Genomic DNA, 24,834 nt, shown 5'->3' on the forward strand with positions numbered 1-24,834 from the left:
TATGATATTGGCGAATATTTGCCTATGGAAGCGTTCAGGCTGGGGCACTTATCATGCATGACCGGCCTGGGCCTGATCCATTATTGTATGTGAGAGTTATTAATGTTTAGAGGTTGGCAAAATGTCCTCCAAATGTAGCGAGGTGCCACGCCCACACCAATTGACTTAGAGAAATTATATCTGATAAGTTTTGATTGTCAAAGTGTCTACTTCAAAATGTGCATGGTTGTGAGTTGATCGGAGCAAAAGGCGGGATCTACATAAATACGTACCCTTGCGAATCGCGTTTAAAACTGAAACTACATATTTTTTGCGCTTCCTGTTGGGATTTCACAATAATAATAATCAAGCTGTAACCTCTGCTGAACACTGTAATTTGTTACTCTGCAATTTACTTTCATATGCACATTATTGACAGCTTGACTTAACACCCCTTGTGTTGAAAAAGGCCCTAATCCGGCTACCTGCTGCATTAAAGTTATATCACCTACAGTAAAGGTGGGAAAAAGAATAGACAAGTTGGTTTATGACTCAAGCCTCGCACATTTCCACCTGCATCATGTTATTCTTTCTTTCTTTTTTAGGCTCTCTGTATTTCAAACTGCATCAGTCCATCACAAACTTATTAAATATGTTTCAGGTTTAGGAAATGACAGCAATAACACCATGTTAATTTACATTCATTTAATAATTTTTATGACTTACAACATAGTTTTCAAAGGCAGATTGTGCAGCAAAATAAGTATTTTGAGTGCTTCTTGTCCAACAGTATCTTCAGATGTCAAATCCTCTGGAAATGGGTCAAAATACGTTAAACAGCTGTGTTACATTCAAACACACATTCTCAGGGAGCCCTGCTTTTGTGTCAGGGGCTATGTGCAACCTTCATGTTTACAAATTGGGTGAGAAAAAAAAGAGCATCTGTACAAGATTGTACAGCTCAAAAAGAAAAGAAAACCTAACTTTACATTGCAACAAAAGAACGAATGAATCAAATTTTGGGATGAAACAGGTTTAAAAAGTGCCATGGTGGGAACCAAAAGTGCCCCATGATTTGACAAAAGCACAAAGATGATAAAATATCCCCAAACTGCTACGGAAATAAAGGAATGTCACTAACCAGTCACCTTTCAAGACCTGACGAGAAACAATTATTACAATTGCTGCCTGGAAAACTGCTGTAAATACTTGTATTGAGTGCTGTTTCTTTAAGTTGCAGGATACGTTGTGCAGTAATTGTGAGTCACTGGTAATACATATTTTGAGTTTGAAGAGATGTATATTTAAGAAAAGCATCACAGATCCAATGAACATTTTTGTGCAGACAGCAACCAGGAAATTGTACATGATGGTGTACAGTTTTTTGGTAATGACTATGAGTGCAATAAAATAATGTGGGTGCAGCAGTTTCTTTTGGAGGGCGTAAAAAGGCAAATGTGATTAATGCTGTTTGATGTGTTCGGAAGGAAGTACTGTGAGAGTGTAAGGCTTCAGGGATAACATCTTTTAGAGGAACAAATAAAAGTGAATCAGCTACTTTAACATAAAGAAACTACTATCATGAATTTCTAGACCTAATGTTAAATATGGTTCTTTTGTATCATGGAATAAAACACTGGTACTCCACCTTTATCAGACAGGACAGGAACCACAAACATAACACACGTGACAAAACAAAAAAGTTACATTTCGTATCAACAAATGTGATCCTTGAAGTGTGTTTGCATCTTTATCCAGCATCATCATAACAAACAGTGAAGCATGAAGAGCCCAAAATATTGATTTTGAGGGCATAATTATAAGGCAGGATACAGATTTCTTGTCCGTTATCACCAGAAACATCTCGTAACAAAAATAGTGTTGAGGGACTGCTGATGTGCTACAGTATCTTTTCCTTTTTCCAAGCCTCTGTGAAGTTATGACCTTAAGATTCAAGCTTGGACTGTTCTTCCTGATAACTAATATGATGGAGTAAGGAAGCACAGTCGGATCATAATTTCACATTACAGCTTGAATGTACAGGAAACTAGACTGCCAAAGCTGCAGATACCTCTCACTGTGTGGTATCATAGCGTTGACATAGAATGTAACTGAGGTAGGCAAGAAAACAATCAATGCTTGACCACCGTGTTGTCTTTGTTTAGATGTACGTACCAAAAGGATGGGGAGGAATTCATAAAGGACACGACAGGTAAAATTAAAATAAAGTGATACTATGAGACTGGAGCTGTTGCCAGTTTCCTTACTCTAAAGAAGGTTTCAAGTGTGAAGGTGACCTTGCACTATCAAATCTAATCAGAGCCTGTTAAGAATGAGATCCATGCAGGTCTGCAGTCCAGCTGCAGCGCTGGTGACAGCATGCAGCGTGGCCGTTATGTTTGCATAATTCAGTGGCATTAACACCCACTGCCCTCCTCTCTGAGTGTGCACTCAAGGCTTTTCCTGCGGGGCCTTGAGGTGGAAGGGTGCAGAGACAAAAGGGTCTACAGGGCTTGCATCTGAGGTCCATGAGTGACGAGGTCCAACAGGGACTGATGCCACAGCGGCCTGCCTGCTCACGTTAGACACAACTCTGTGAGCTGCTACCGGCTGTTGGGGCACGGTTCCCTCAAAGTGTCGCGAGTATTTGGCCAGAGCTTGTGGGCGGAATGGTTGCTGGGCTACTTGTCCCAAAGCACCCTGATCAGGGGTTACGGCATGAAGGCCTCCTGCATTCATGCTGTAACCCCTGCCCTCAGGATGGTAGGCAGTCTCCTTTCTTTTGCCGAAGGGAGCCTGAGAGAAAACGTCAAGCTGCTGCTCGGCGCTCAGGAGGGTGTGAGGAAACGGAGCATTGGCAAACACATCACTTGTATCATCTAGCCCAATCCGGAAGGGGGCTTTTGAGAAGACATCTGCAGCAACTTCGGCTGCATTTGCGGGTTCTTGTACCTGCTGGGAATAATTCTGAGCAAGAGTGCCGGGAGGAGGCTGATGGAGGGTAGCAGATGGTTGAGATGGTTCCATTGATGAGTGGAGCTCTAACTGAGGTCCTTGTTCCTCTTCATCCTCAGAGTCCATCAGCAGAGGTCTGGAGCCACTGCAGTCATGTACTGTTACATCACCCTCAGTGCTTCTCTCGTCCTGCTGCTCTTCTTTATGGGCTTCCTTCTCCTCATCCTCTTCCTCTTCGCTGGAGTGCACACATGCCTCATTTGTTTGAGGATCTTCTTCAGGGGGTTCGGCATCCTGTCCTTCATCAAGAGCTGAGTAGCCATTAGTCTCTCCTTGCACATCTGGATTAGAGAGCAGAGAGAGAAAAACATTATCAGGAGTGGAACAAAAACACTGAACAGTCAATAAGTTTCTGTGACAAGTTTTACCAGAGGTCCAGCTGCCCGTTTAACTACAAGACCATCATACTCTAAGCACATGACATTCTATGAGATCATCTGTAACCATTTAAGAGTCAACAGTGACAAACTGGTACAGGGCTACAACGATACACATTCTACTCTGACAAGATGAGACAGACAAGACTAACCAGCTCTACCGTGACAACATAAAACCTTGTTTCCACAAATTAGTTTCAGCACAGCTGCAGTATCCTTAACCTCCAAAACTATGTCCCATGTTAGAGGGGAAACTGTAACAGCACATAGGCTTTTTAGTAAGAGTTGAGTGTGTTGAGGTAGGGGGAGCTCAGAGGGAGTCAGTAGGTCTGTGGAAACAAGGACAAAACAGTCTTCACAGCAAAAGTAGAGGCCATTAGGGACAGACAGGTTTGCACAGACGAGCACAGTCAGATCAGTCTTACCTCAGCAGCGTTGGCAGCAGCTGTTAATTAGCAGCTCTTGCGGAGATGTTAGTTGCAGCCACTCAAGGAAAAAGCATCTTTTAACTTAAATAAACTCTCGTCTGTTTGATTCTGCTCACAGCTAGTGTCGTAGTGTTTACTCCCTTTTAAATAAACTGAAAAACAACTTTCAGAGCTAGCTATCAAAACAACAAACACCACTCATGACAAAAGCAAACAGTAGAGAGAAGATGAGTGTGTTCCAAATACACGTCTACGGACATCCACAAGGCACAGAACATCTTGGAATAAAAGTGAGTCATTTGAACAAGGAGAAGGAAAGAAAACCTTCGAAACATAAAGAGTCTTTAAAATCTGTTGGATGAAGTGTCTGTTTGTACTGAGATGTGCTGAGCTATTTCTCTTAGCTTAATAATGGTGTAATGTTGAAACCTCAGCATAAACGGCCTGAGTGGTTCCAATACAGTTACATTAGGAGAATCTGTAATCTAATTTGGGTCCCACAAGGAAAATCTGATCAGCAGCTAATTAAAACAGTGAAAATGGATGAATGAATCTTCATACTGTCAATAAAGCCTGCAGGCTGGTTTCTCAGCTGAGTCAAAATCAAATAATGCAGCCCCAAGACACTCCAGTTACATTCACATTCATGAATTTTTATTTAGTGTCTCTCTTTTTCGAACCTTAATTCATAAAAATATATGCACACACTTCATTATGGTCCTGCTTCGACATATGGACTTCTGCCATATTATGATATAATCAAAGTAATTTTAATACCTGCCACCATATCAGCCCAGCCAGCACAATGAGTACATCGGTTTCACACAGCAACACAAGTAAACTCTACAGGCCAGGGCTAGAACTCTACAGAAAACAGCACTGTCGGGTCTGACTGCATGGAACATTATTGGAGGTTTGCATAGATTAGCCACAAAGATGCAAATGACTTAACTGAACACTAGAGGGAAGGATGGAGGTGTAGCTGTATTTACATGTGTTAGTTCTTACAGTGTTGTTGATTTCTAAGACTATCCTTTGGAATATGTCATACTGATTACAATAAGGATGGCATGTTAGAGAAACTATACTGCATCTTGTTTATACCTATACATCTTAATGTGATATGCTATCATAATATAGACTTTTGTCTACGTGATGGCCAAAGTTTAATGGAATACTTGGTGGGATTATATGGGGCGCTGTTTGTAAAGTTGTGCACACTGAAAATAACAGCAGCAATTCTCCACATTTAGCTCCAAAACATCCTAAAAACGTAGTGTGAATCTTTCAAAGTTGCTTTTTAAAATCATATTTCGAGCAATATTCTTCTTTGCATTTAATTTTGTTGTGATAAATACATTTAAGTTACAATCACTGTTAAATTCAAATACTAAATATGAATGTTAAATATAAATGTTAAAAAAATAAATATCAATGTTAAATCTAGATATTAAATTTAAATATAAATGTTAATGTTTTAGCTTTATGAAGCTTTTATTTTGGTACTAACGTCAGAAAATTTAGACACAACATTTAGATTTAAAATTTAGATTTAACATTTAGATTTAAAATTTAGATTTAACATTTACATTTATATTTAACATTTATGGAGCAACGCCTGCAAACTAATTCTGGCAGACAACTCGAGCTGCACTGCTATACACGTCACATGTCCCACTCTCATAACCATCATCCAATCCCGCCCTCTGCCTCTCAAATTGGCGGTCTATTTAAACTGGGAAAATCTCCCATCTCCCTCTGCCTGTCAACGCCTTGATGAATTTGTGGCGGAGCCTGGGTGCCAAACGTGAATAAGTATTTGCTGCTACAATAAACAATTTAAACGTGAGTTGTCTGACTGAAATATTTACATTTTACATTTATATTCTTAAAATGTATATTTATATTTAGAATTTGTATTTAACAGTGATTGTAACTTAAATATATTTCTCAGAACAAAATTAAATGTGAAGATCACAAATATTGCTCTAAAGAGATTTTTAAAAAGCGACTTTTAAAAAACTCACACTACGTTTTTATGGCGTTTTCGAGATAAATGTGGAGAACTGTTGTTGTTATTTCCAGTGTGCACAATTTTACAAACTGCGCCCCATAGGATTTTGACATTAGAGATGTAATGAAAAAGTTAGATCAGTTTTCAAAACCCTGTCTTACCGTCCTGAGCCAACAAAAAACAAAAGTCATCAGAGGTGATACAGAGATATCAGGAAGTAAATTCCGTCATTAGCTCTGTTTTACTGCATGTCCTATCCTAGCTCTATCCAGCATTGTACAACTGCTGGTATCATGTTAAGAACTGCAGCGAACCGACAACACACTAACCAGTCAGGTAAGTCATAAGCACTTTGTTTCATGTATCCATAATGACATCTTCAAGAGAAGCACTAGAGCTGGATGCTTGACATGAATGGAGAGAGAAAAACAACAGAGGGACTTTGGAGCTTTACACTCTTAATTACAGCTTCATACACAAATATTCTTTATCTATATATGCTCGTCAATTGTACATATTTCACAATAAATTCAAACATTCATTAAAAAGAGCTATGAATAATAGTCACATTAGTCATATCAAGACAGATGAAATGCCTATGTATATATATGACACGCTAAACAAAATCTTATACCAGTGCTGACGAGAGTAAAAATTAGATAAAATAAAGAGTGACTTTTATGTACACAAAGTTTTCAGTATTTCTGCTCTAGCTGAAATGAGTTTGCCTGAATGACGTCAGTGTGATTGATGAAAAAATAAGGGATTGATAAGAGAGGGGATGTCAGTGGTAGAGGGAGATTTAGCAGTAAATCAATGAAGTCTACACTGTGTCCCAACTCTGACACAGCATAATAAGAGTCTAGGCTTAAGCTTTGGCATGGCTACAGGTCCAATATGTGATTCCCTTTTGTTTCTACAGTGCTTATCTTGACACTGAGTCAAAGATATGATGATAGTGGCTTCATGAGCTGTAATGCACACAAACCAATTCAGGTTTTACAAAGCGCAGCACGTACAGTTCAGTATGAAAGCATCCTGCCATGGCAACAGAGGCATCAGCTGTGTTAGCAGACATCCCCAGCTTTAACATTTTAACCCAGATGTAGATTTTTGTACTTTTAGAGGAACTAATGATCGGCTTAACATCCAGAGAGAGGTGAGAGTAAACAGTCAAGACGAAGCTGCAGCTTTTAACACACACACTATGTTAGCTTAGATACACAGCTGTTTGAAATATTGCTACTGACCTACAAGAGAAAAGTAGCAACTGATCATACAGAGTTGATTTCCAAAGGCAGCACAGACTGTATGTGCGTGTGTTTGGAGTATCAAGGGGAAATGTTTGGTAGAAGCAGCCTCCTTGCTCAACAGTAAACCACAAAGATATCTGCCCAAAGCTATTTTCTTACTAACTGGTTCAAACATCTCTCCGTTGTTCCCTCAAATTGCGTCTTTGTTTGGTTCAAAGTTTTAACAGGAAACTGAATCACACTCTCCTGGAGGTCTGCAGCATTTTGACCCCCCTCTTTTTGAACACAAGAGGGTGGAAGTACTGGAGGGACTGTGTGTAAAGGTGGCTGTATGGAATTTAGCTTCCACTCTAAACCAACACGGCAAGTGTGCACATTTCAGCTGTGATCAAGCAGTTTTATTATGTGCATGTGACTGCAGCTGATTCCCATGGCAGTGCACTCAATGAGGGATATTAATGCAAGGAAAGCATGAGGAGTACCATGGTGTAGCTGGACAGAAGCAGACGATATGCTCAGGCATTAATGAAGAGATTTGTTCAACCAGCGTGGGAATGCACACAGCCAGCAGAGATATATGAAACCAGCTTATCAGGCAACTGGAGATGGAGCTGAGGCCAAGGAGGCACATTAACAAAAGGTTCCTCTGAACCTATCAATGCCAGCTCCTCTGTTTGACTTCACGAGGTGCTACATTTAGTGCCTCTGCTTCCCCATCTCTATCTCCCGCCCTCCCCACATCCCTTTGTTAGAATTGCACACAGCCCCTTCGACCTCTCCCACCCCCCCCTAGAGGTCGATGAGCTGATCCACCAGCAGAAGGGAGCGGGCCAAGTTGGGGATGCTGGACTCTGAACTGCCACTGTTGCTGCGCGAGTGACCACCTGAAACATGCCAGAGAAGAGAGAGAGAGAGAGAGATAGAGACAGAGATGGACATGGAGGAGCCAAGGGAGAGTGTGAAAAACAAGCCAAAGAATAAGTAATATTAACAGAAGAATGTATGGAGAAATTAAAAGCGAGGGGTTGATGAGGATGAGGTGATGGCAGAGCAGAAAGATGCATGAATGACGGGGGCAGAAAGAGAAACAGAGGCAGAGTGTGAGCTGGGATCATCTTTTTTTTTTTTTTTACACAGCTGCATTATTACAGGGGAGAGTCAGGGAATGCCTTTCTAACATGAGGAGGCTTTGAAGGTAAACTACAAAGAGCCAAACACTTGCAGGGCGGAGGATCACTAGCTTTGAGAAAGATGACTAATGTAAGAGCTTGATGGGATAAAAAAAAGCCTTGATGTAACATGCCCACCCATACAAGACATCTCACATCAGCAGGAACCAGCTATGGGAGCTGAATTAACAGGGCTAAGTCATTCATCTGTGCGGCTTACAGTGGTCTGAGGGTCAGCGGGTGAGAGTGCTCATCTCGAGATTTGGTTGACCTTACCTTGATTTGAGTTTTTGGAGATGAGCACAGGAATAGGGTCAAACTCGTCGTCATTGCCCTTCTCCACACATGACATGAGGAAAGCAGAGTCTGCTGGTGAAGGAAGAGGAAGTGGAGGAATGATGGAAAGGGGAAAAGAAGTTAACTCAGCCAAAGAAAAGAGCAAAACGAAAGGAGGATAGATTAAAAATAGATGGGGGCAGGGCAGTAATTAAAAGCCATGCATTTTTGGTGGCTTTTTGGCTCTTCTATGAATGAGTCAAGGGTCTGTGAAGCTGTCAACTGATGTCTTGTATTCAACTTCTATATCACACGTTTCCTAGTTTGGAACAGACCTTCCTGCTTTGGGAAGGAACAGTCATCTGTGGTAAGAGCAGAAACAAAAAGCTAGCTGAAGGGGTGCAGTAAAGAAAAGAGCCTTACCAGAAGCCGTGTGAGCGGGCTGCAGCTCCTCCAGACAGGATCCAGAGCCAGAGCCGGGAGGAGCAGAGGAGCAGGAGGAAGTGAGAGCAGAGACAGACTGGCTTCCATGAGGAGAAGTATGAGATAACAGATTGCAACCCAGCAGAGAGTCCTCCCCAGTGAGAGAGTCTGAGACAGGTTCGGGCGAAGCCGAGGGAGACAAGAGGTTGAGATGAATACAGAAGAAAAGAGATTATTAGCTTAGAAAATGCTTGTTAGTACAGACAGTAAAATGTTTCATCTCTCAAGCGTCAGATAATCAGCCTTGAAGGAAAGTCTTCATGGGAATGCTGAAGGGAGTGTGCATACAGTTCTGCTACTTTTAGCAGGAGCTATTAGTCCAAATCCTGCCACAGCATGTCAACAGAAGAATTAATGATTCAAAATAGGTTATTTCCCGTTTTGGTATCAGCCTCTAATGTTGTATTGGCAAGAATGCTGGGTAATGCAACAATTTGATACCATAATCAATAAGTCATAAAAAAAAAATCAGCTGGTTTCAGGTAGATTAGTTTGTAATTTTAACACGTTTAAACTGAGGGGTATAAGCAGAGAATATGATGTTGATAACATCTTGCACAATGTCAGCTATGAGTGTGTTTCTCAAAATATTATACATGTTTTATTCATCGCACAAGTATGGGAGGGGTACTTGATGTTGGTGGATACTTAGGACTAGGTATTGGAACCATTTCACACCTTCGACAGTCTCAAGTTCACATTAGTGTATTTCTCCAAGTCAGTGAATTAATATGGCAGCACGGCTAAATAAGTTATTGTTGCACTGTTTTGGTAGGAATGTGTTTCCAGACACACTGGTGATCGTTTCTGATAGATAAGTTATTGCTCAAGACAGTATGAAGATAACGAAAACCAGACACCAAGCAAATCCATGTGAAAATATGGATGTATCATTCTCTGCAGTCCAAGAAGCTAACCTGGCATGCTGGCAGGGATGAGCTCTGGCTGTCCTGCATGTCTCTGAGCCTGCGGGGCTTCCAGACCAGGAATCAGTGAGTCCACACACATCTCTGCCCTTACTACATAGAAACAGCAGGAGGGGGGGAAAGGAAGCACAAAGGTCATTAGTAGCCTTGAAGAATGGGGATTAGCTTGAGTGGGGATCAAAATAGTGAAGACTGTGTTAACTTTGTTGTCCTGTGGGTCTTTCTGTCATCAAAATAGTGACAGTAAAAGAAAAGAGGGAAAGAAGGGATGAAGCATGTAGAGCAGGCAAGGGAAAAGCAGGAGATAAAAACAGAGCTCTAGTGGAGTGCTCTGCTGATCTACTGAAGGGGTCAACTAGGTTAAGAGGTCAGGGAACGTCAGTCCCTCAATTAGATTCTCTGTGAGTGAGCCAAAGAGAGAGATAGAGAGGATGGATGGAGGGGAAGGCCAATAGAGGCAAGTTTGCATAAATGAAAGACAAATGAAAGTATAGAAATGTGGAAAACTATTCACCAACATATTAGGGGGAAATATTTTAAAGAGGTTATAAAAACAAAGCAATGAGATGCAGAGTTCAGTGCAGTAATGTAAAAACTGTTTCCCTGCAGAGTCAAAGGAACAGTTCTGTAAGAGTAACATCATTTTTATGTTAGTGTATTTAGTTCTGCCTTCAAAAAGCCACACACTGCAACTCTAGGCAGGATGAAATCCCATGCATTCAAAGGACAAAACTCTTCTAGAATTTTGCCTGAACAGGTTCTGAAACAAATATTAACCTGGAAACACCAACAAACACTTTTTTATGCAAAGCCCAACAATCATCAGTCAGTGTCTTCACAGCAGTCAAACCCTCTGTGCATGTCCACCCTCACAGTCCAAAAGATGATGTCGTAGTTCATTACAGTTTTTTTATTCGGGTGATGCTACTGTAATGTTATAATAAAACACTAACTAGATTAAGATGAAATACAGGCCATGCATGAAACCACAAATCACTGACTGTTCACCTCAGCTAATACTTACAGGAAACTGCTTTGGGGGGCAAATTAGGGTTGAAGGTTGGGGGGTTCTTGACAGGGGGAGTGCTGGCTCAGAAAATGGCACAGCAGATGTGACCTTTTGCCCCTTTCACAATGGAAAGAGTCCAACAGTGATGAGAAGCTTTTTCACAAATCACACACAGTGTCAGAAGAAAGCTAATAATTCAAGTAGAATGTTGTATTCTGTAATTTCACTCAGTTCTAAAGAGGCTGTAGTGCTCAGCTAGATCTCTCAGCTTCATCAGCAAGAGTCAGACTGTGTTTTCTCGTGTGCATCCCATTTGAGCGAGCTATGCAAAGAGCGTCAAATAGACAGCTTAGGCTGGGTGGAGAAGATTAACCACACCCTGATTATGTAATGGCCTCAACATTTTTATCCTCTCAGTTCAGGCCTTAACAGTAACTGCACAAAGGAGGCAACATAACTAAGAAGACGGGAGCTAAAGGCTAAACAGAGGAGACCTTTAAATCTTGTGGCATTATTTTGACAGGACAGCTCGCTTGACTTTCTCTTGTTCTTAGCAGCCCTCAGGAAGCAGGTTCGTCCAGCAGGAAAGCAATCCAATTAACAAAGGAGAATTTGTCCTTCATGTTACCAGGCAACAGCAGAAGCACAGGTCTGCAAATGAGATGTGATCTGTAGCTGTAGCTACGGTCTCTATTCATGGCAGCTGACAAGGAGCCACTGTGAAGCTGCGTGCAATGTCAACAAGATAAGACCGTGTACAAATCCGAACCACAAACTGAGCGCTCTTAAGCTAACCTCTGGGAAGTACGATATCCAGGAAAACTAGATAAATAACGAAAGAGAGCAATATATTTGTTCAAGAGCCTCGAGCCCTGAGAGATTTAAAAGCAAAGCTGGTTCTGTTAGAAGAAAATTACCTGTGGTGTCAGAGAGGGAGAGGGTATTAAAAGGGTCCTGGACTGTCAGAAATGCTGGACCTGCAGCCACGGTGCAGGCAGGTCTTTCAGCTTAACATTGCACGTTAAATAAAGGATGAAAGAGAGCAAATGAAGAGTGGTGAAAACATAAACAAGTGAAGAAGGGAGCTGGCTGGACACGTGTATGCTTTTTTGTGATAATGTTCAAACAGTAACCCCTTTAAGACAGCTTAAGACAGCGAAACACTTGAATGATCGTGTAATAATCATGTAATAGCTGCGTGTCGGTATAACATCAAAGCACCAAACAGGATAACCGACGAAGCAAAGCCGTACCTGGGAAAGCACCGAGCCCAGGAATGAGGTCTTCACTGGAGCCTGTGACTTTCTCTCCTGGTGCAGCAGCTGTGCACAAACAAACAGCAATTATTATTATTATTACAGCACACAACCAAAGCTGCCTCAACATACACAGAGAAGTGATACTTACTTTCAGCTAGCTTTGCAAAGTCTTTGTTGAGCAGCTCCTCTGCAGTCAGCTTGGAGAAGTTATCATCGCCAAAGGGGTTCCAGCTAGATGTAGAGATGGGTGCGACGAGAGCTGCCTGGGCGTCACCGTCACCTGCATGATACACGCTCTGCTGGGACGAGCAGGGGGAGCCAGAAGGAGTAGTGCTAGCTGATCTGCAGCACACAGAGGGGGAAAACATAAACAAGGCCGCATAGTGAAACTTGATAGTGAGTGGTAGCAGCCTACTGATGTATGCAAATAAGAACGAGGAGAGTTATTTAAAGACTGAATTGGGCGATTCTTCTCGAGCTGGATTCTCTGAGGTGTAAAAGAGTCATTTATCCTCCTCATATGAATGGACAGTCTATTGCCCTCCTCGCCACACTCAGCGCTATGAAAGGACAGTTCATCCTCAGATCGCTGAAGGGAGTTAATTCTGCTCACTTGGACTTGTTGAGGCTGGCCTCAGCTGCGGCTGCCTGGAGGAGCTGGGTGGACTTGCTCACTGGGACTCCAAATACGGCGCTGTGAGTGACGTCACTCAGGATGCGTCTGTGGCCGCTCTTAGGGACCATCTTGGGCGAGGAAGGGGGCGTGAGGGAGCCGACTTTGTGCAGACCTCTGCCAGCCGTCTGTTAATGGAACAATGATACGAAGGGGAGAATGTGAGGAATGGTTTCGTTGACATTTTTATAAAAAAGAAACAGACAAATCAAACCCCTGAATGGAAAAATCAAGCACTAAGATCCACTGAAAAACAAGACAGGTTTTGCATTCTTGAAAAGGCATATCACCAAGAAGGGGCGAAAACTGTTAAAGAGAAGGAAAGGAAGTATTCAAAGAGGTGACACATGAACAGGTACAACCCACCAATGAAAAAGTGCTAAACCTCACCTCAAAGACAGTTTAAAGAAGCAGTTCAGAATGCAATACTAATGATTTGGTTATCAGATGACCTCTACAGAGTCTAATGATGACTTTCTAATAAATAAGACATCATAAGGAAGCGTTTGTGTCTTTCCTGTGCCCCAGAGGAAGAAAGGAGAAAATTGGACTATGATTGGTTCAGAGAACAGCCGGTAATCAACTCTGTGGCCCCGAAAGAGCGGCAGGCGGCAGCAGGAGAAGGATGTTACCAAGGCCTCTGGGTCAACCGCTGCAGACTCTGGGATCGCAGTCAGATGAGAAGCTGCTGTTTCATGGATGGGGGCTACATGTTGGTGTTTCACAACTGGAGAAACAGGCTTAGCTTTGGACTGCAGCTTGGTAGACACCTGAGGGGGCGTTTGATGTTGCTGCTGGAGGTTCTGTACCAGTTGATGCTACACAGGGATACCACAGCCAAGCATGAGGAAGGCCCACTTTGTTAAGGTTTATAACTGCAGCTCCTGTTATAGCGAAACTTTCAGGGTTCATTTTCTACCTTGTTGACAAATCACAGCTCTTATTCACAAGAGTCACAAAAGCCTTTGCTTCTAAAAACGTATATACTGTGTTCAAAACACAAACTGGATAGTATTGTATATGTAAAATCTCAACTACAGTGGTCAGGGTCAAACAAAAGTTCAGGGCCAAAGCACATGTTTGCTTTAGATAATGGCTCAATGCTGCAATCTGTGCGTTATCACTGCTCCTTTAGTATCCCTGAGGAGTGAAAGCTGAACACATCTAATGTGGCTGAACAGTTTCACCACTCTTGTTCGGCCAGTGTGCCTACCTGTTGGTTACTCTGTGGGCTTAAGAAGGCTTGTTGCTGCTTCATGAGAAGCTGCTGGTGCTGCTGTGAAGCCTGCTGCTGCATGTTTGCCATCTGAGCTTGCTGTGGTGCAGCAGGAGTATGTTGAGGAGGTTGGACAGCAGCTGCAGCCGGAGGCAGGACTCCCATACCGACACCTAGAGGGGAGGAAATAGGTGGATATGCCTGTTAAATATCTCATGAGGATTTCCTTTTACAAAAGAAATGTACCTGCAAGCTTTAACAGCTGAATGTCTCATTCTCAGCTTTTCAGTAAACAAACTCCTGACCTGTTTTAAAAAAAATAAAGGTGAATAAATTGCGTATTTGTATCTGTGTGAAAGCATTTGTGTAACTGGAGGCCTATAGAATAACAAAAAAGACCTTCTAATGAGTAAGGTCAAGGTTGAACCTTTCAGCAACTACTAATATGAGGGTCAGCTTTTGGCTTCAACTGCACTGTCAAGCAAAAAGTAGGAAGCACTCTACAATATTCTTGAGCACAATCAGGATCAAGCTTTAGTTTAGCTTCTACTGTGCATTACATTTACACAAGCAGGACTCTTGAACAGGCAAACAAAGTCCTTAAGGAGAGGTTCAATTGAACTACTTGACATAAAAGCCCTTTGTTGACTTTGAGTCAAAGTCTTCAGCAGTTTTCTACACTGAATAAACAGAAGAGGTCACTTTGTGCATGCTGTTTCCAGGATATGCTACAATAAACCTACAAGGCCCCTGTTATCTAGTACAAGTGGCCTTTGCCCTGGCCCGCAGATGTAAATAAGAACTACTGATACCTATGGGCTGTGGCGCTCCAGCAACCACGCTGGGTCTCTTGCGAGGGGTGAGAGCCGGCTGGATGGGGAGGATGCCTGATATCGGCTGGGGCTGAGCCTGGCCGGCCTTGGGTCGTTGCCGAGGTGCGATTGAGGTTTCCAGAGTACGAACAGGGTCTGTGAGCCTGATTAAAGGCAAACCAAAAACGCAGTATTATGGAAAATGCTTCCTACAGCGACATCACTCAAATACTTTGCTTGTAACTCACCTGGCTTTGGTTTGACTCTTTTTGGCCACTGCTTCACTGGCTCGAATGGGCTCCGGGAGTTTTGCAGGAATAGGGGAATTCTACAACAGTGGGGGAATTTACAACTTTTATGCATCATTCATGAATGCACCATTATTGCCTGCTTTAATAATATTTCAGAAAGGTCAGAAATTTGCCTGAATTATAGCTTTCAAAATGTGCCTACATGCAAGATAATTAAAATGTCTGTGAGAAACATAAAAATGAGGCTGACCAAATTCTTAACGTTAGACACAATCATACAGATTACTAATGTTTCAATCATGTGTGTATCTCGTGCTGTGGTGACTTACATGTACATTTTGGACTGGACATTCTCGTCGAGCCAGCTTGAAGGCAAAGTAGGATATTTGGTAGATGTCTGGTCTGTTATCTGGGTCAGGTTCCAGCATGTATCCTGAGGTATTAACAAAAAGAGGATTTCAGCTTGGAACACAAATTAATTCATATGCACACTCACTGTAACTTCACACAAACAGTACTAGCTGAGTTTAGGGCTAATGTACAGTATATCTAAGGAGCAGGTTACTCACTGATGAGACAGTGCATGTCCATGGAGTAGCGTGAGTTGTCTGGGATGGTGAAACTTCCATCACAGATAGCGACTTGGCTCTCTCCGAAAGGAAGGGTGAAGTAACAAAGCTTGTACAGTAGACAGCCCATGGCCTGTAAACAGAAACAACACGCTTCCTGTAAATATAAGGCTGGGTCTAGTATTTCAGAAGTACGCATGCAAATGTCTTATAGAGGTTTAACATGATCATACAGTGCAAAAAAGTAACATACAGGTAAACAACATAGTGTCTCTCACCCAAATGTCTGCTTTTGCTGTGATTACTTTTCCACCGTAGAGGTTTACCATCTCAGGAGCGCGGTATGACAGAGTAGTGTACCTGGTTTTCAGAGCGGACCAATGAGTATCAGAATTTAAAAACAAACAGAAAAAAGAGAAAAAAGAAACTAAGGGCTGAAAGAAACTAACTTTTTGATTTCCTCCTCCACCACTGGGACCCCCTCTATCTGAGGGTTCTGGAAGCGGTTAGTGGCGCTCCCAAAATCACACAGCACGTAATGTCCCCGGTCATGCAGAAGAATATTTTCCACCTACATGAGGAAGACAAGATTGGACGTGTCAGAGTACACGAGGTAAACAGCAGTCATCACAAATTACATCTAAGATTAGTTAGCTAACGTTTCCGTCATCTAGTAATATGTTTTTATTTGGATCTGAATTTGTCTTGCCTTGAGATCTCGGTGAATGATCGGAGTCTTGCACTGGTGGAGACGAGCGACCGCCTCACACGTGTCACAAAAGACCTGTAGCACCTCTGCCTCGCTGAAGCCAGTTTGTAACCGCTGGTTCATCAGGTTAACCACCTGCCCACCTACAGAGAACAAACATGTCAAGGAAAGATCAGTGAAACGTGTCGGACACCATGCAAAAACTGTGCCTCACAATTAATGATCAGAACATATCTTTTAATGCACCCTATATACAAACATACACTTTAATCTGTGAGAGGCTTTCTAGTTAAATCAAAGGAGGCCAAAACAACATCTCTACAATGTCTCTTGGAGGTTCGTTAAGTTTGTTTCAGGCAAGTATAAGTTAACCTTGGGACGACAATGTGAAACATAAAATCAGCTTAACCGTCTAAGGAGCAGCAAACATCACCATCAAAAATGACAAAAGAAAACAAACAAACAAACTAAGAAAGGAATAACTGCTTTGTAATAACCTCTTGGGCTAGGACATTACATCTGAAGCCAAATACATCTTCTACACTGCCAACATCATTTTAAATCTGATCTGATTTGACAATTGAACGAAGTTAGGGCAAAATAACTCAGTAGAACTAATAAATCAAACCCACTGAGACTTTTCATCAAAATACTATTATAATGCAACCTTCAAATGAATAACCACACTCAGTTATTTCTCCTCTGAATGATGACTTCAGACAGCACAGAATCATAATTGGCCCGGTGTAATGGAAAGTTCATTTCAAAGGATGAAGGGGGGGGCTGATTTACCTCGACAGAAGTCCATTAAGATCAAGACTTCCCACACATCGCCTGCTCCAACTGCAGCTATGCTGGAGTCCAGGAAACCAACTATGTTTTTGTTTCCCACAAGGTCCCTCTGTACAAACACATGAAAAGAGAGAGCAACAATGACAAACAGTGTAAAACATTTAGCTTGGTTCATTGTAAAAAAAAAAATTTGTATCTGCTTCTCCTATTTCTATCTATAGAGATAGACTGAGTCTATGCCAAAAGTCTGTAAGTAATGATGATAATCATCAGCTGATAGTCATGCTGCCCAGGGTGTGGCTGTAGGAACTGCTTAGTTTCACTTACAGCAGGACTGTAGTTGGGAAACTGGCACATGAGAAATCGCTGATTCAACATTATTAGAATGAATGTGTGATCAATAAGCATTAGTGAAGACACAACCTTTTCACTTCCTGCATCAAAAATGATTTACGTTTGAAGTAAACTGGATTACAAGCATACAGGGAAAGTCACATTTATACAACAAAGATTATCATTAGTGTAATGAGACATCAGCTCATGTGATCCTTCTTAAAGTTGCATCAACACAAAACCAACATTTGGCCTCACTCACCATAATCTGGATCTCAAGTTTGCAGACCTGCAGATCATGTTCGTTGTTGACATACATCCGCTTTAGTGCGCAACGTACGCCTTGATGAGTACGCACCAAAAACACTATGGCAAAACCTCCTGTAAGAGAATAGAGAGAGAGAGAAGCAGAAAAAGAATGAAGACAAATGTAGTGTCCAAAACCAACAAACAACATCAGAACAAGTACTGCACAAAATCCTACTTTATAACACAAGACATGTGGTCATAATCTAAACATTTACATCATTACTTTTCAACTCATCTCAAGTGTCAGTTGCTTATCACTTTTCAATGTACAGGAGAAGTTATCTTTCCTGAGAGCTTGTCTAACATAGTTTTAAACTGAGCTCTGACCCTGACTCATTAGACATCGATTCATCCTTGCAGCTAATGAGACCAGCTGTTAAACAATGGAGTAATGTTATTAATGTATTTCAAGAGTTCACATTAATCATGTAAGTAAAGGACTGCTCAAAGTGAATACTGAATGTGATGAGTGCTTGGTTGACTCGCTGGCAAACTGCTAAAAGCGTCTTTAAACGTCACCGTGTGAGTCAGCAGATGTGCTGAGGGGAAGGATGCAAAAAGCAGACGACACTGAGTGATGATACAGGAAGTGAGAGAATTCATCATCACACCTTCAGTCACATTGATGCTGACATGTGGGAAAAAACACAGGATGACTGTATTCATTGCAAAGCAACACAAAACACCCAACAAGCACACAGATGATTAATGCAGACACACAGAGATGAATATATTTGGTATTCACACACGAAGCTCAGAGTTCAAGATTCTTTAAATTACTTTAAAATGCTTCTATCTTATTGTTTTATTTTTAATATGTATTCATCTATTCATATATTAATTTATATCATATATGTCATTTTTTCTTCTTTTATTTGTATAATTCTCATTATTATTATTTGTTATTTTATTTAACTATTTGTCGATTTTCTATTTCAAATTATTATTACCTATGTATTTATATTTTCTTTAATTAATTAATTAATTTAATTTATTCAATTATTTACCTATGTATTTTTGTTTTCAAGTCATTTGTCATACATGTCTGGGAATTGTATGCCTTGTATATACATACATATACATAGATACATGTCATTCTGTAATATGTGTACATGTATAGTCTGTACATGCACTATTTTATGGACAAAGTCAAATGATTTTATGTACATTTTTTAACTCACTAATATATCTATTGTGTCATTACTGTTTCTTTTGTTTCATTTAAAAAATATACTGAATGTTCTAAAGTTCATCTTCTGCACACATTGTGTAAAATTTCAGTAAACGGCTTTGAAAAAAAAAAAAACTTATTTTAAAAGCCTTCGCCTTACTGCACTGAACTGTGAATTAGGTGTAGTCTTGTGTTTTCAATAACTCCTCACTGTAGGCCTTTGATTTGGTTCCCTCTGGATGTTATGCGTCATGTGTTTATGCTGTAGCATCTTTCATTGTAAAGGTCGGATTTTGTCGTTGCTGCAGCTTTTTTTCATCACCGTTTTTTTTCTTCCCAGCTTGTGTTAATGCCATGAACTGACTCATCACGCCAGCATCACTACGCCAAGGACAGCTCCACGTGACTGGTCTGCCTGTCTTTTCATAGGGATGCACTAAGCATCATGACTGTAAGCTGTATTATTACAGAAGTTAATGAGGTACAAAAACATGAGGCAGGGCCACAAAACTAATTAATAACAGATGGTGTAATAAACACAAAACCCCTCAGACTATTATTAAATCAAACGTGCTCCTTCTCTATGTCATCAGTGATGAATTCAAGGCTGGAAATATCACAATGAAGTGCAAAAATCAGCAGCACCATGTTGGATCAACAAACATCCTGGCAGAGTACTTGGCTGAGTGATTAGTGTCAGAAAAGGAGTGTGCTTGCAAATTCAAATGAGAGAATATAAAACTACTGAATCCCTCTCCTGAAACAGAACAGAGAAAGGGAAGTAAAGTTCATCATTCGTGTGAAACACAAGCCTTAAGACTGTGTGTGCGGGTGTTTGGTGTAGTTCAGACAGTTGAACCCCCGCTGCGCTTGCACAGTCTAATCTGAGATGCCAGTAAGAAATTAGAAGGATTAGCAGCCTTCTTAAGCAACATTTAGCAGAGGACTACAATCCAAGTGGACAGTGTGAACAAATAATTGTAAGTACAGCTACAAATAGCTGCTGCCTCTTGAAGTAAACAGACTGTTAGGATTATACCTCTGTTGTTCATGCATACACGCTCACACAAAAACATACCTTTGGGCTCTCGTATGAAAAGTGAGCTGGATGGTTACACTGTTCGGTCAGAAGTTGCCATGGCTGAAATTAAACTTATGTAACCACCGTTTAGGCTTGGGACTGCTGCACATGTACCCACAGGTACTACGCTATTTACTAACAGGATGGCTGAAAGGTTACACGACACTTCAGTGACAACAAGACTTACTCAGCAGGCTGAGACAAAATTAGCATAAAGACGTAGAGACTCTCCAGTGTAAGTAAAAGCACATTTTTTTAAGAGAAAACTGGGTGATTTTAGTTTACAAAGGATGGAATGACACACTGAAGCCTCAGATTCACTGTTTCAACCTACATATCCAAAACAGGGCTTATGGTTTCAGCAGCTTTTCATTAAAGGAAGACGAAATCCTCAAAGTACTCACTGTCAATAAATCACAGACACCTACCTGAAGGTCAAATGTCTCAAATTAAAACCACAAATATGACACACATCCAAAAATGTCCCTTTAGGCCCAAAACTACATGAGCCACCGTGTCTCTGTGACTGCTTTCATCCGTGTGATGTGAAGTTTTTGTTTGGTTCACCCCGAGGCCAGCTGACAACAAAAGGAAGCACACAGAGAGGAGGAACCCTTTTCCAAATGGAGCAGCTAACAAACAACCTAAAAGCTAGCCCAAAATAGACCAAACACCATGCGACTAGATAGGTGTACTGACACTTGAGGGAGTCCCATTGCAAGCAGTGGGTGCAAGAAAAATATGATCCATTGGAAAGCATCCCAACTTGTAAAAGATTGTTAATCATGAGGAAATGACTAGGGGTGGGAATCGAAAACCGGATCCGGCTTAGAACCAGTTCCAATTGATCAATTTCATCGGAATTGTACACCTCAAATGTTATTGATTCTTTATAACGATTCATTTCCCAGCACGACATCACGTCACGTAGTGGGACGTTGCATTACGTCACACACTCTGCGTCGCAGAACTCCTTCAACCACAAGGAAACATGGACAGGAGAAGCGTTTTTTCCTCCAGGCTCCAGGGGCCACGTCCAGACTCACACGGCCGAAAATGAGGCACTGAGAGCAGGTAAAATACCTTCGCGATGACCCCCGGAGGAAAAGTGTTTTTCCTCTCCAAATTCAAAGTTCAGACATCATTTTAGAAAAAATGAAATGGTTCCTTTTGGTGCGGAAGACTGTGCAAAAAGTACTTTTTTCCTCCTCAAAAAAATACTCAGGAATCGTTAGGAGAAGTGATAAGGAATTGGATTGATGGCATTGACATTGATAAAATCTTATCAATCCCCACCCCTAGAAATGACTGTTTCAAACTTTCTTTGTAAAATCCGGTTCGTATGGCATAATCAATGTCGATGCTGACTCTCTGTCAAGTGAATGTCATCATCAAGTCCAAAGTTTTCTCAGAGGTGATAAGAAACCCACATGAGTCCTCATTCACAGAAACAAAGAAATAATGTGAAAATTTCCACTGACATCTCAGAGCGGGTGAGGATTGCGATTAAATGTCCAACCCATTCATAAAGCCACAATGCGACCAAACAGATGGATACCCATCTATATAGTACTGATAAATTAATCAGTCGTCTGTCATCTATTATTTAGTAACAGGTGCTCTTAGCTAACAGCATGGCAACCTCTCACTGCAAAAACAAATGACCATTGGAGACCTCCAAAATGTTGGGGAGCTTGTTCAACTTTGTTTAAATCCAGAAAAAAACTCCCTTTCGTTAAACGACTTTAATGCACCTGGAACAACATGGAAGACTGTTGTAATGTGTATGACAATACATTACTACAACAACTATACCTCCTTCCAACCAAGAAAGATATGATCATCAGTACTCTCAAAATCTACATTTGGGATATGTTACACCCTTTGCAAATATCAAGACAGATGACTCAGCAAGGCATTGGTCCCAACCACACAGTAGACAATCCAGTTATACAAAGTTCCTCCCAGCCTTCAGGTAATGTGTGTGATAACATGAAGAGAAGTCAATCTGAACAAATCAGAACTGTGTAACAACCTCTTTAAAAGTTAAATTTTCAGTCATTACATCTTGTTGTTTTCAGTATATTGCTGGTTAGACCTAGGAAGGCAAACTAAAGCCTGAAAAGTTGGTATAGCTGGTACAACTATGCCTAAGTATCATTGGCAATGACGTTCCTTTTACCTGAGTGTAATAATGAAAGTAATGTTGTTTGATAGGATGGTGTTCTGGCAGGTCCACAACCCCATAAATACAGACAGCTCTCTCTCTTTACTCATGTTCCCCAACTTTCCATCTTCACGACAATGTGGCACAACTCAGACAGGGTACCTTGTTAGATGTGTTCAGTGGTGGACAGTAAAAAAGTAAATTTACTTGAGCACAGTACTTAAGTAAATTTTTTGAGTATCTGGAGACTTATTATTTTTACGCCACTTCATTTAGAAGACAATTACTGTACTTTTTACTCCTCTACATTTCTATCAGTGCTCTAGTTACTCACTACTTTTGCTTAGAAGTCCGCTCATGAATTTTCTTCTCTTTTCTGAAATCTGATCCCTAAGACGGTAAAATGTGTTTGTGTAGTTCTGTTTGTCTCAGTGGTTTAGTCATACCTGTATATCATGCGTCTCCACGGTTGAACGTGGAGCAAACACAGAGCAAATTTCACTCAGATCAGGCAGTTCATTTAGAGGTGAGGATGATGGCTATAATTCTCCACCTGAGCACCCATGGCCATATCTTCAGCCCGTGTTAGAGGATTTTGAAATGAAGAATGATACATATCATTTGAAATGTTCACCTTGTTTCCCACTCTGCCCAAACATACAAAAATTCACAGTCCAGCCTGAGAAAGCGTGCTGAGCTACTTAACATTTGTTTCATTCCAGATGAACATTTCAAACTAAGTTGTCTGTGCTTGGAGTAACTTAGTTTCTGTTTTTATTCCATGGAGATTTTAAGTAATGGTTTCTAGATAAACTTGATGTAACTGAATGTACTCCTATGTATTCTTGACTGCACTCATGCTTTGTGAAAAAACAAGTTTTCAGATTTTTTTTAAGAAGTACTTTGAATATTTAAGTATTTTTAAAAGCAAGTACTCCAGTACTTTAACTCAAGTAATAATTTGACAGAGCAACTTTCACTTGTATTGGAGTAATATTTGACCTGGAGTATCCATACTTTGACTTAAGTGATGAAGCTTTGTACTTTGTCCACCACTGGATGTTTTGGTGTGAATAAGTGTGTTAATAAGCCACATAATAACAACAATTCACCTTCTGCGACAATCTCCTCCACGGTCACTTGATATCGTCCGATGGTGAAGACCCGTCCAATGAAGCTACCACCACCGCCGGATCCAGCGCCTCCTCCCCCGGCTCCTGGTCCAGGCCCGGAGCTCACCAACTCTCGACGAGTGTCAAAAAACTTCTTCATTTCTCCCCGAGGTTATCCAAAGCACAGTCAGCACCGAATTGTATTACTTTAGTAAGAAAAAAGGTGTAGATAGACCCAGTGTTGACGTCGAGGTGCTGGCGTTGACGTAATTGTAGTTCTTTAATAATTGAATGAATGCAGCGAGCTAGCTAAGTGATAAATGCTGGCTAACCAGCTGGAACACACAATATCACACACTTTATCTTCAAAGCTCCTTCGCTAACTCATGCTATAACACTAAATCGAGCCGAGACAGACAATAATCATAATAATATGGAGCTTTCATGTGGAAGTCAACGCTGTCTGGCTAAATTAGCCCGGTTAGCTCACCTAGCCAGCTAGCTAAGCAGCTAGGTGCGGTGACAGCTGTCAGCTGAACCCCTCACAGCCAGGTAAGTCCTTGATTTCCAATGTAACTTGTTACACATCTCCACCGCTGTCTTCCGTTCGAGGTTTAAATGAGTCCACCAGCTGCTCTACTCGTCAGTAACGCGGTGAAAGGACAGACCCGTCCAGCAGCCTGTAAGAAGGCTGGTCATCTAGCCCAGTGACAGAGCTAACGTAGAGCTACAAACAGAGAAGAGTCCTCTCGTCCTCTCTACTGACTCCGTCCTGCTGCTGGACTGAGCTTCATGTGATTGGTCCAGTAACACCGACTTCCTGTCAGTCTCATCTGTGCACAGGCTCTGATGTCTTCATGTGCAAAACGTAATTAAAAGAAAGACAACTTGGCCCGAAGTCTTTAAAGCAGGGTCAAACTCATTTCAGTTCAGGGGCCACATACAGCCCAAGTTGATCTCAAGTGGGCTGGACCAGGAAAATCATAAAATAATAACCCATAAATAAGAACAACTCTACATTTCCCCTCTTTTTTAGTGCAAAAAATACAAGTACATTCTGAAAATGTTCACATTTTCTGAAACATCTATCTGCAAAAACAGCTGTTGTATTTTTTGCCATGATGAGTCTCATAGTGCAGGGGTTCTCAAACTTTTCATCCCACGACCCCGAAAAATATTGGTGCCAAAGACTCGTGACCCCCACTGTCCCTCAAAGTGATTTAATGTGGCTTCATTTAGCTGGTCTGCATAAAGTAAGCCTACCTAAATGAGCATGTGGCTGTGTTTCCTGTGCCATTATGAATTAACCTACTGCTACTGATGCTATTGATAATTCACTGTTAACTAACCCTAAACTTAGGAGTCATCTGGCAAAAGAAAGGCAGAAAAAAACTCATTACATTTTCTATTTTCAAGGTTTTTTTTCCAAGTGTAACTACTATTCTTTTTTT

At 41.2% G+C, this 24,834-nt stretch overlaps 1 protein-coding gene across 12 annotated transcripts; it reads right to left on the reverse strand.

The window, feature by feature from the left end:
• Positions 1–669: 669 nt before the first annotated feature.
• LOC117818767 (AP2-associated protein kinase 1-like) lies at positions 670–24,290 on the reverse strand. 12 transcript variants are annotated; one of them, XM_034691816.1, is made up of 20 exons: positions 23,874–24,284; positions 23,384–23,589; positions 17,806–17,924; positions 17,211–17,319; positions 16,419–16,561; positions 16,159–16,280; positions 15,988–16,069; positions 15,710–15,842; positions 15,470–15,573; positions 15,138–15,217; positions 14,890–15,053; positions 14,075–14,250; positions 13,494–13,679; positions 12,802–12,989; positions 12,337–12,530; positions 12,183–12,251; positions 9,912–10,013; positions 8,935–9,102; positions 8,512–8,604; positions 670–3,275 (listed from the first exon to the last, which is right to left on the reverse strand). In XM_034691816.1, exons 2-20 carry the CDS (start codon positions 23,541–23,543, stop codon positions 2,431–2,433), a joined length of 3,237 nt encoding a protein of 1,078 aa, XP_034547707.1. In that variant the 5' UTR covers positions 23,544–23,589; positions 23,874–24,284; the 3' UTR covers positions 670–2,430. The 12 variants fall into 12 exon arrangements, with proteins under 12 accessions (XP_034547707.1, XP_034547708.1, XP_034547709.1 ...); XM_034691817.1 differs by having other exon boundaries at positions 8,512–8,601; positions 23,384–24,284; XM_034691823.1 differs by lacking the exon at positions 670–3,275 and adding an exon at positions 4,432–7,950 and having other exon boundaries at positions 23,384–24,289.
• Between the last annotated feature and the right edge of the window lie 544 nt (positions 24,291–24,834).

This window comes from Notolabrus celidotus, chromosome 9 (assembly GCF_009762535.1).
Source record: "Notolabrus celidotus isolate fNotCel1 chromosome 9, fNotCel1.pri, whole genome shotgun sequence".
In the NCBI taxonomy this organism is placed as follows: Eukaryota; Metazoa; Chordata; class Actinopteri; order Labriformes; family Labridae; genus Notolabrus; species Notolabrus celidotus.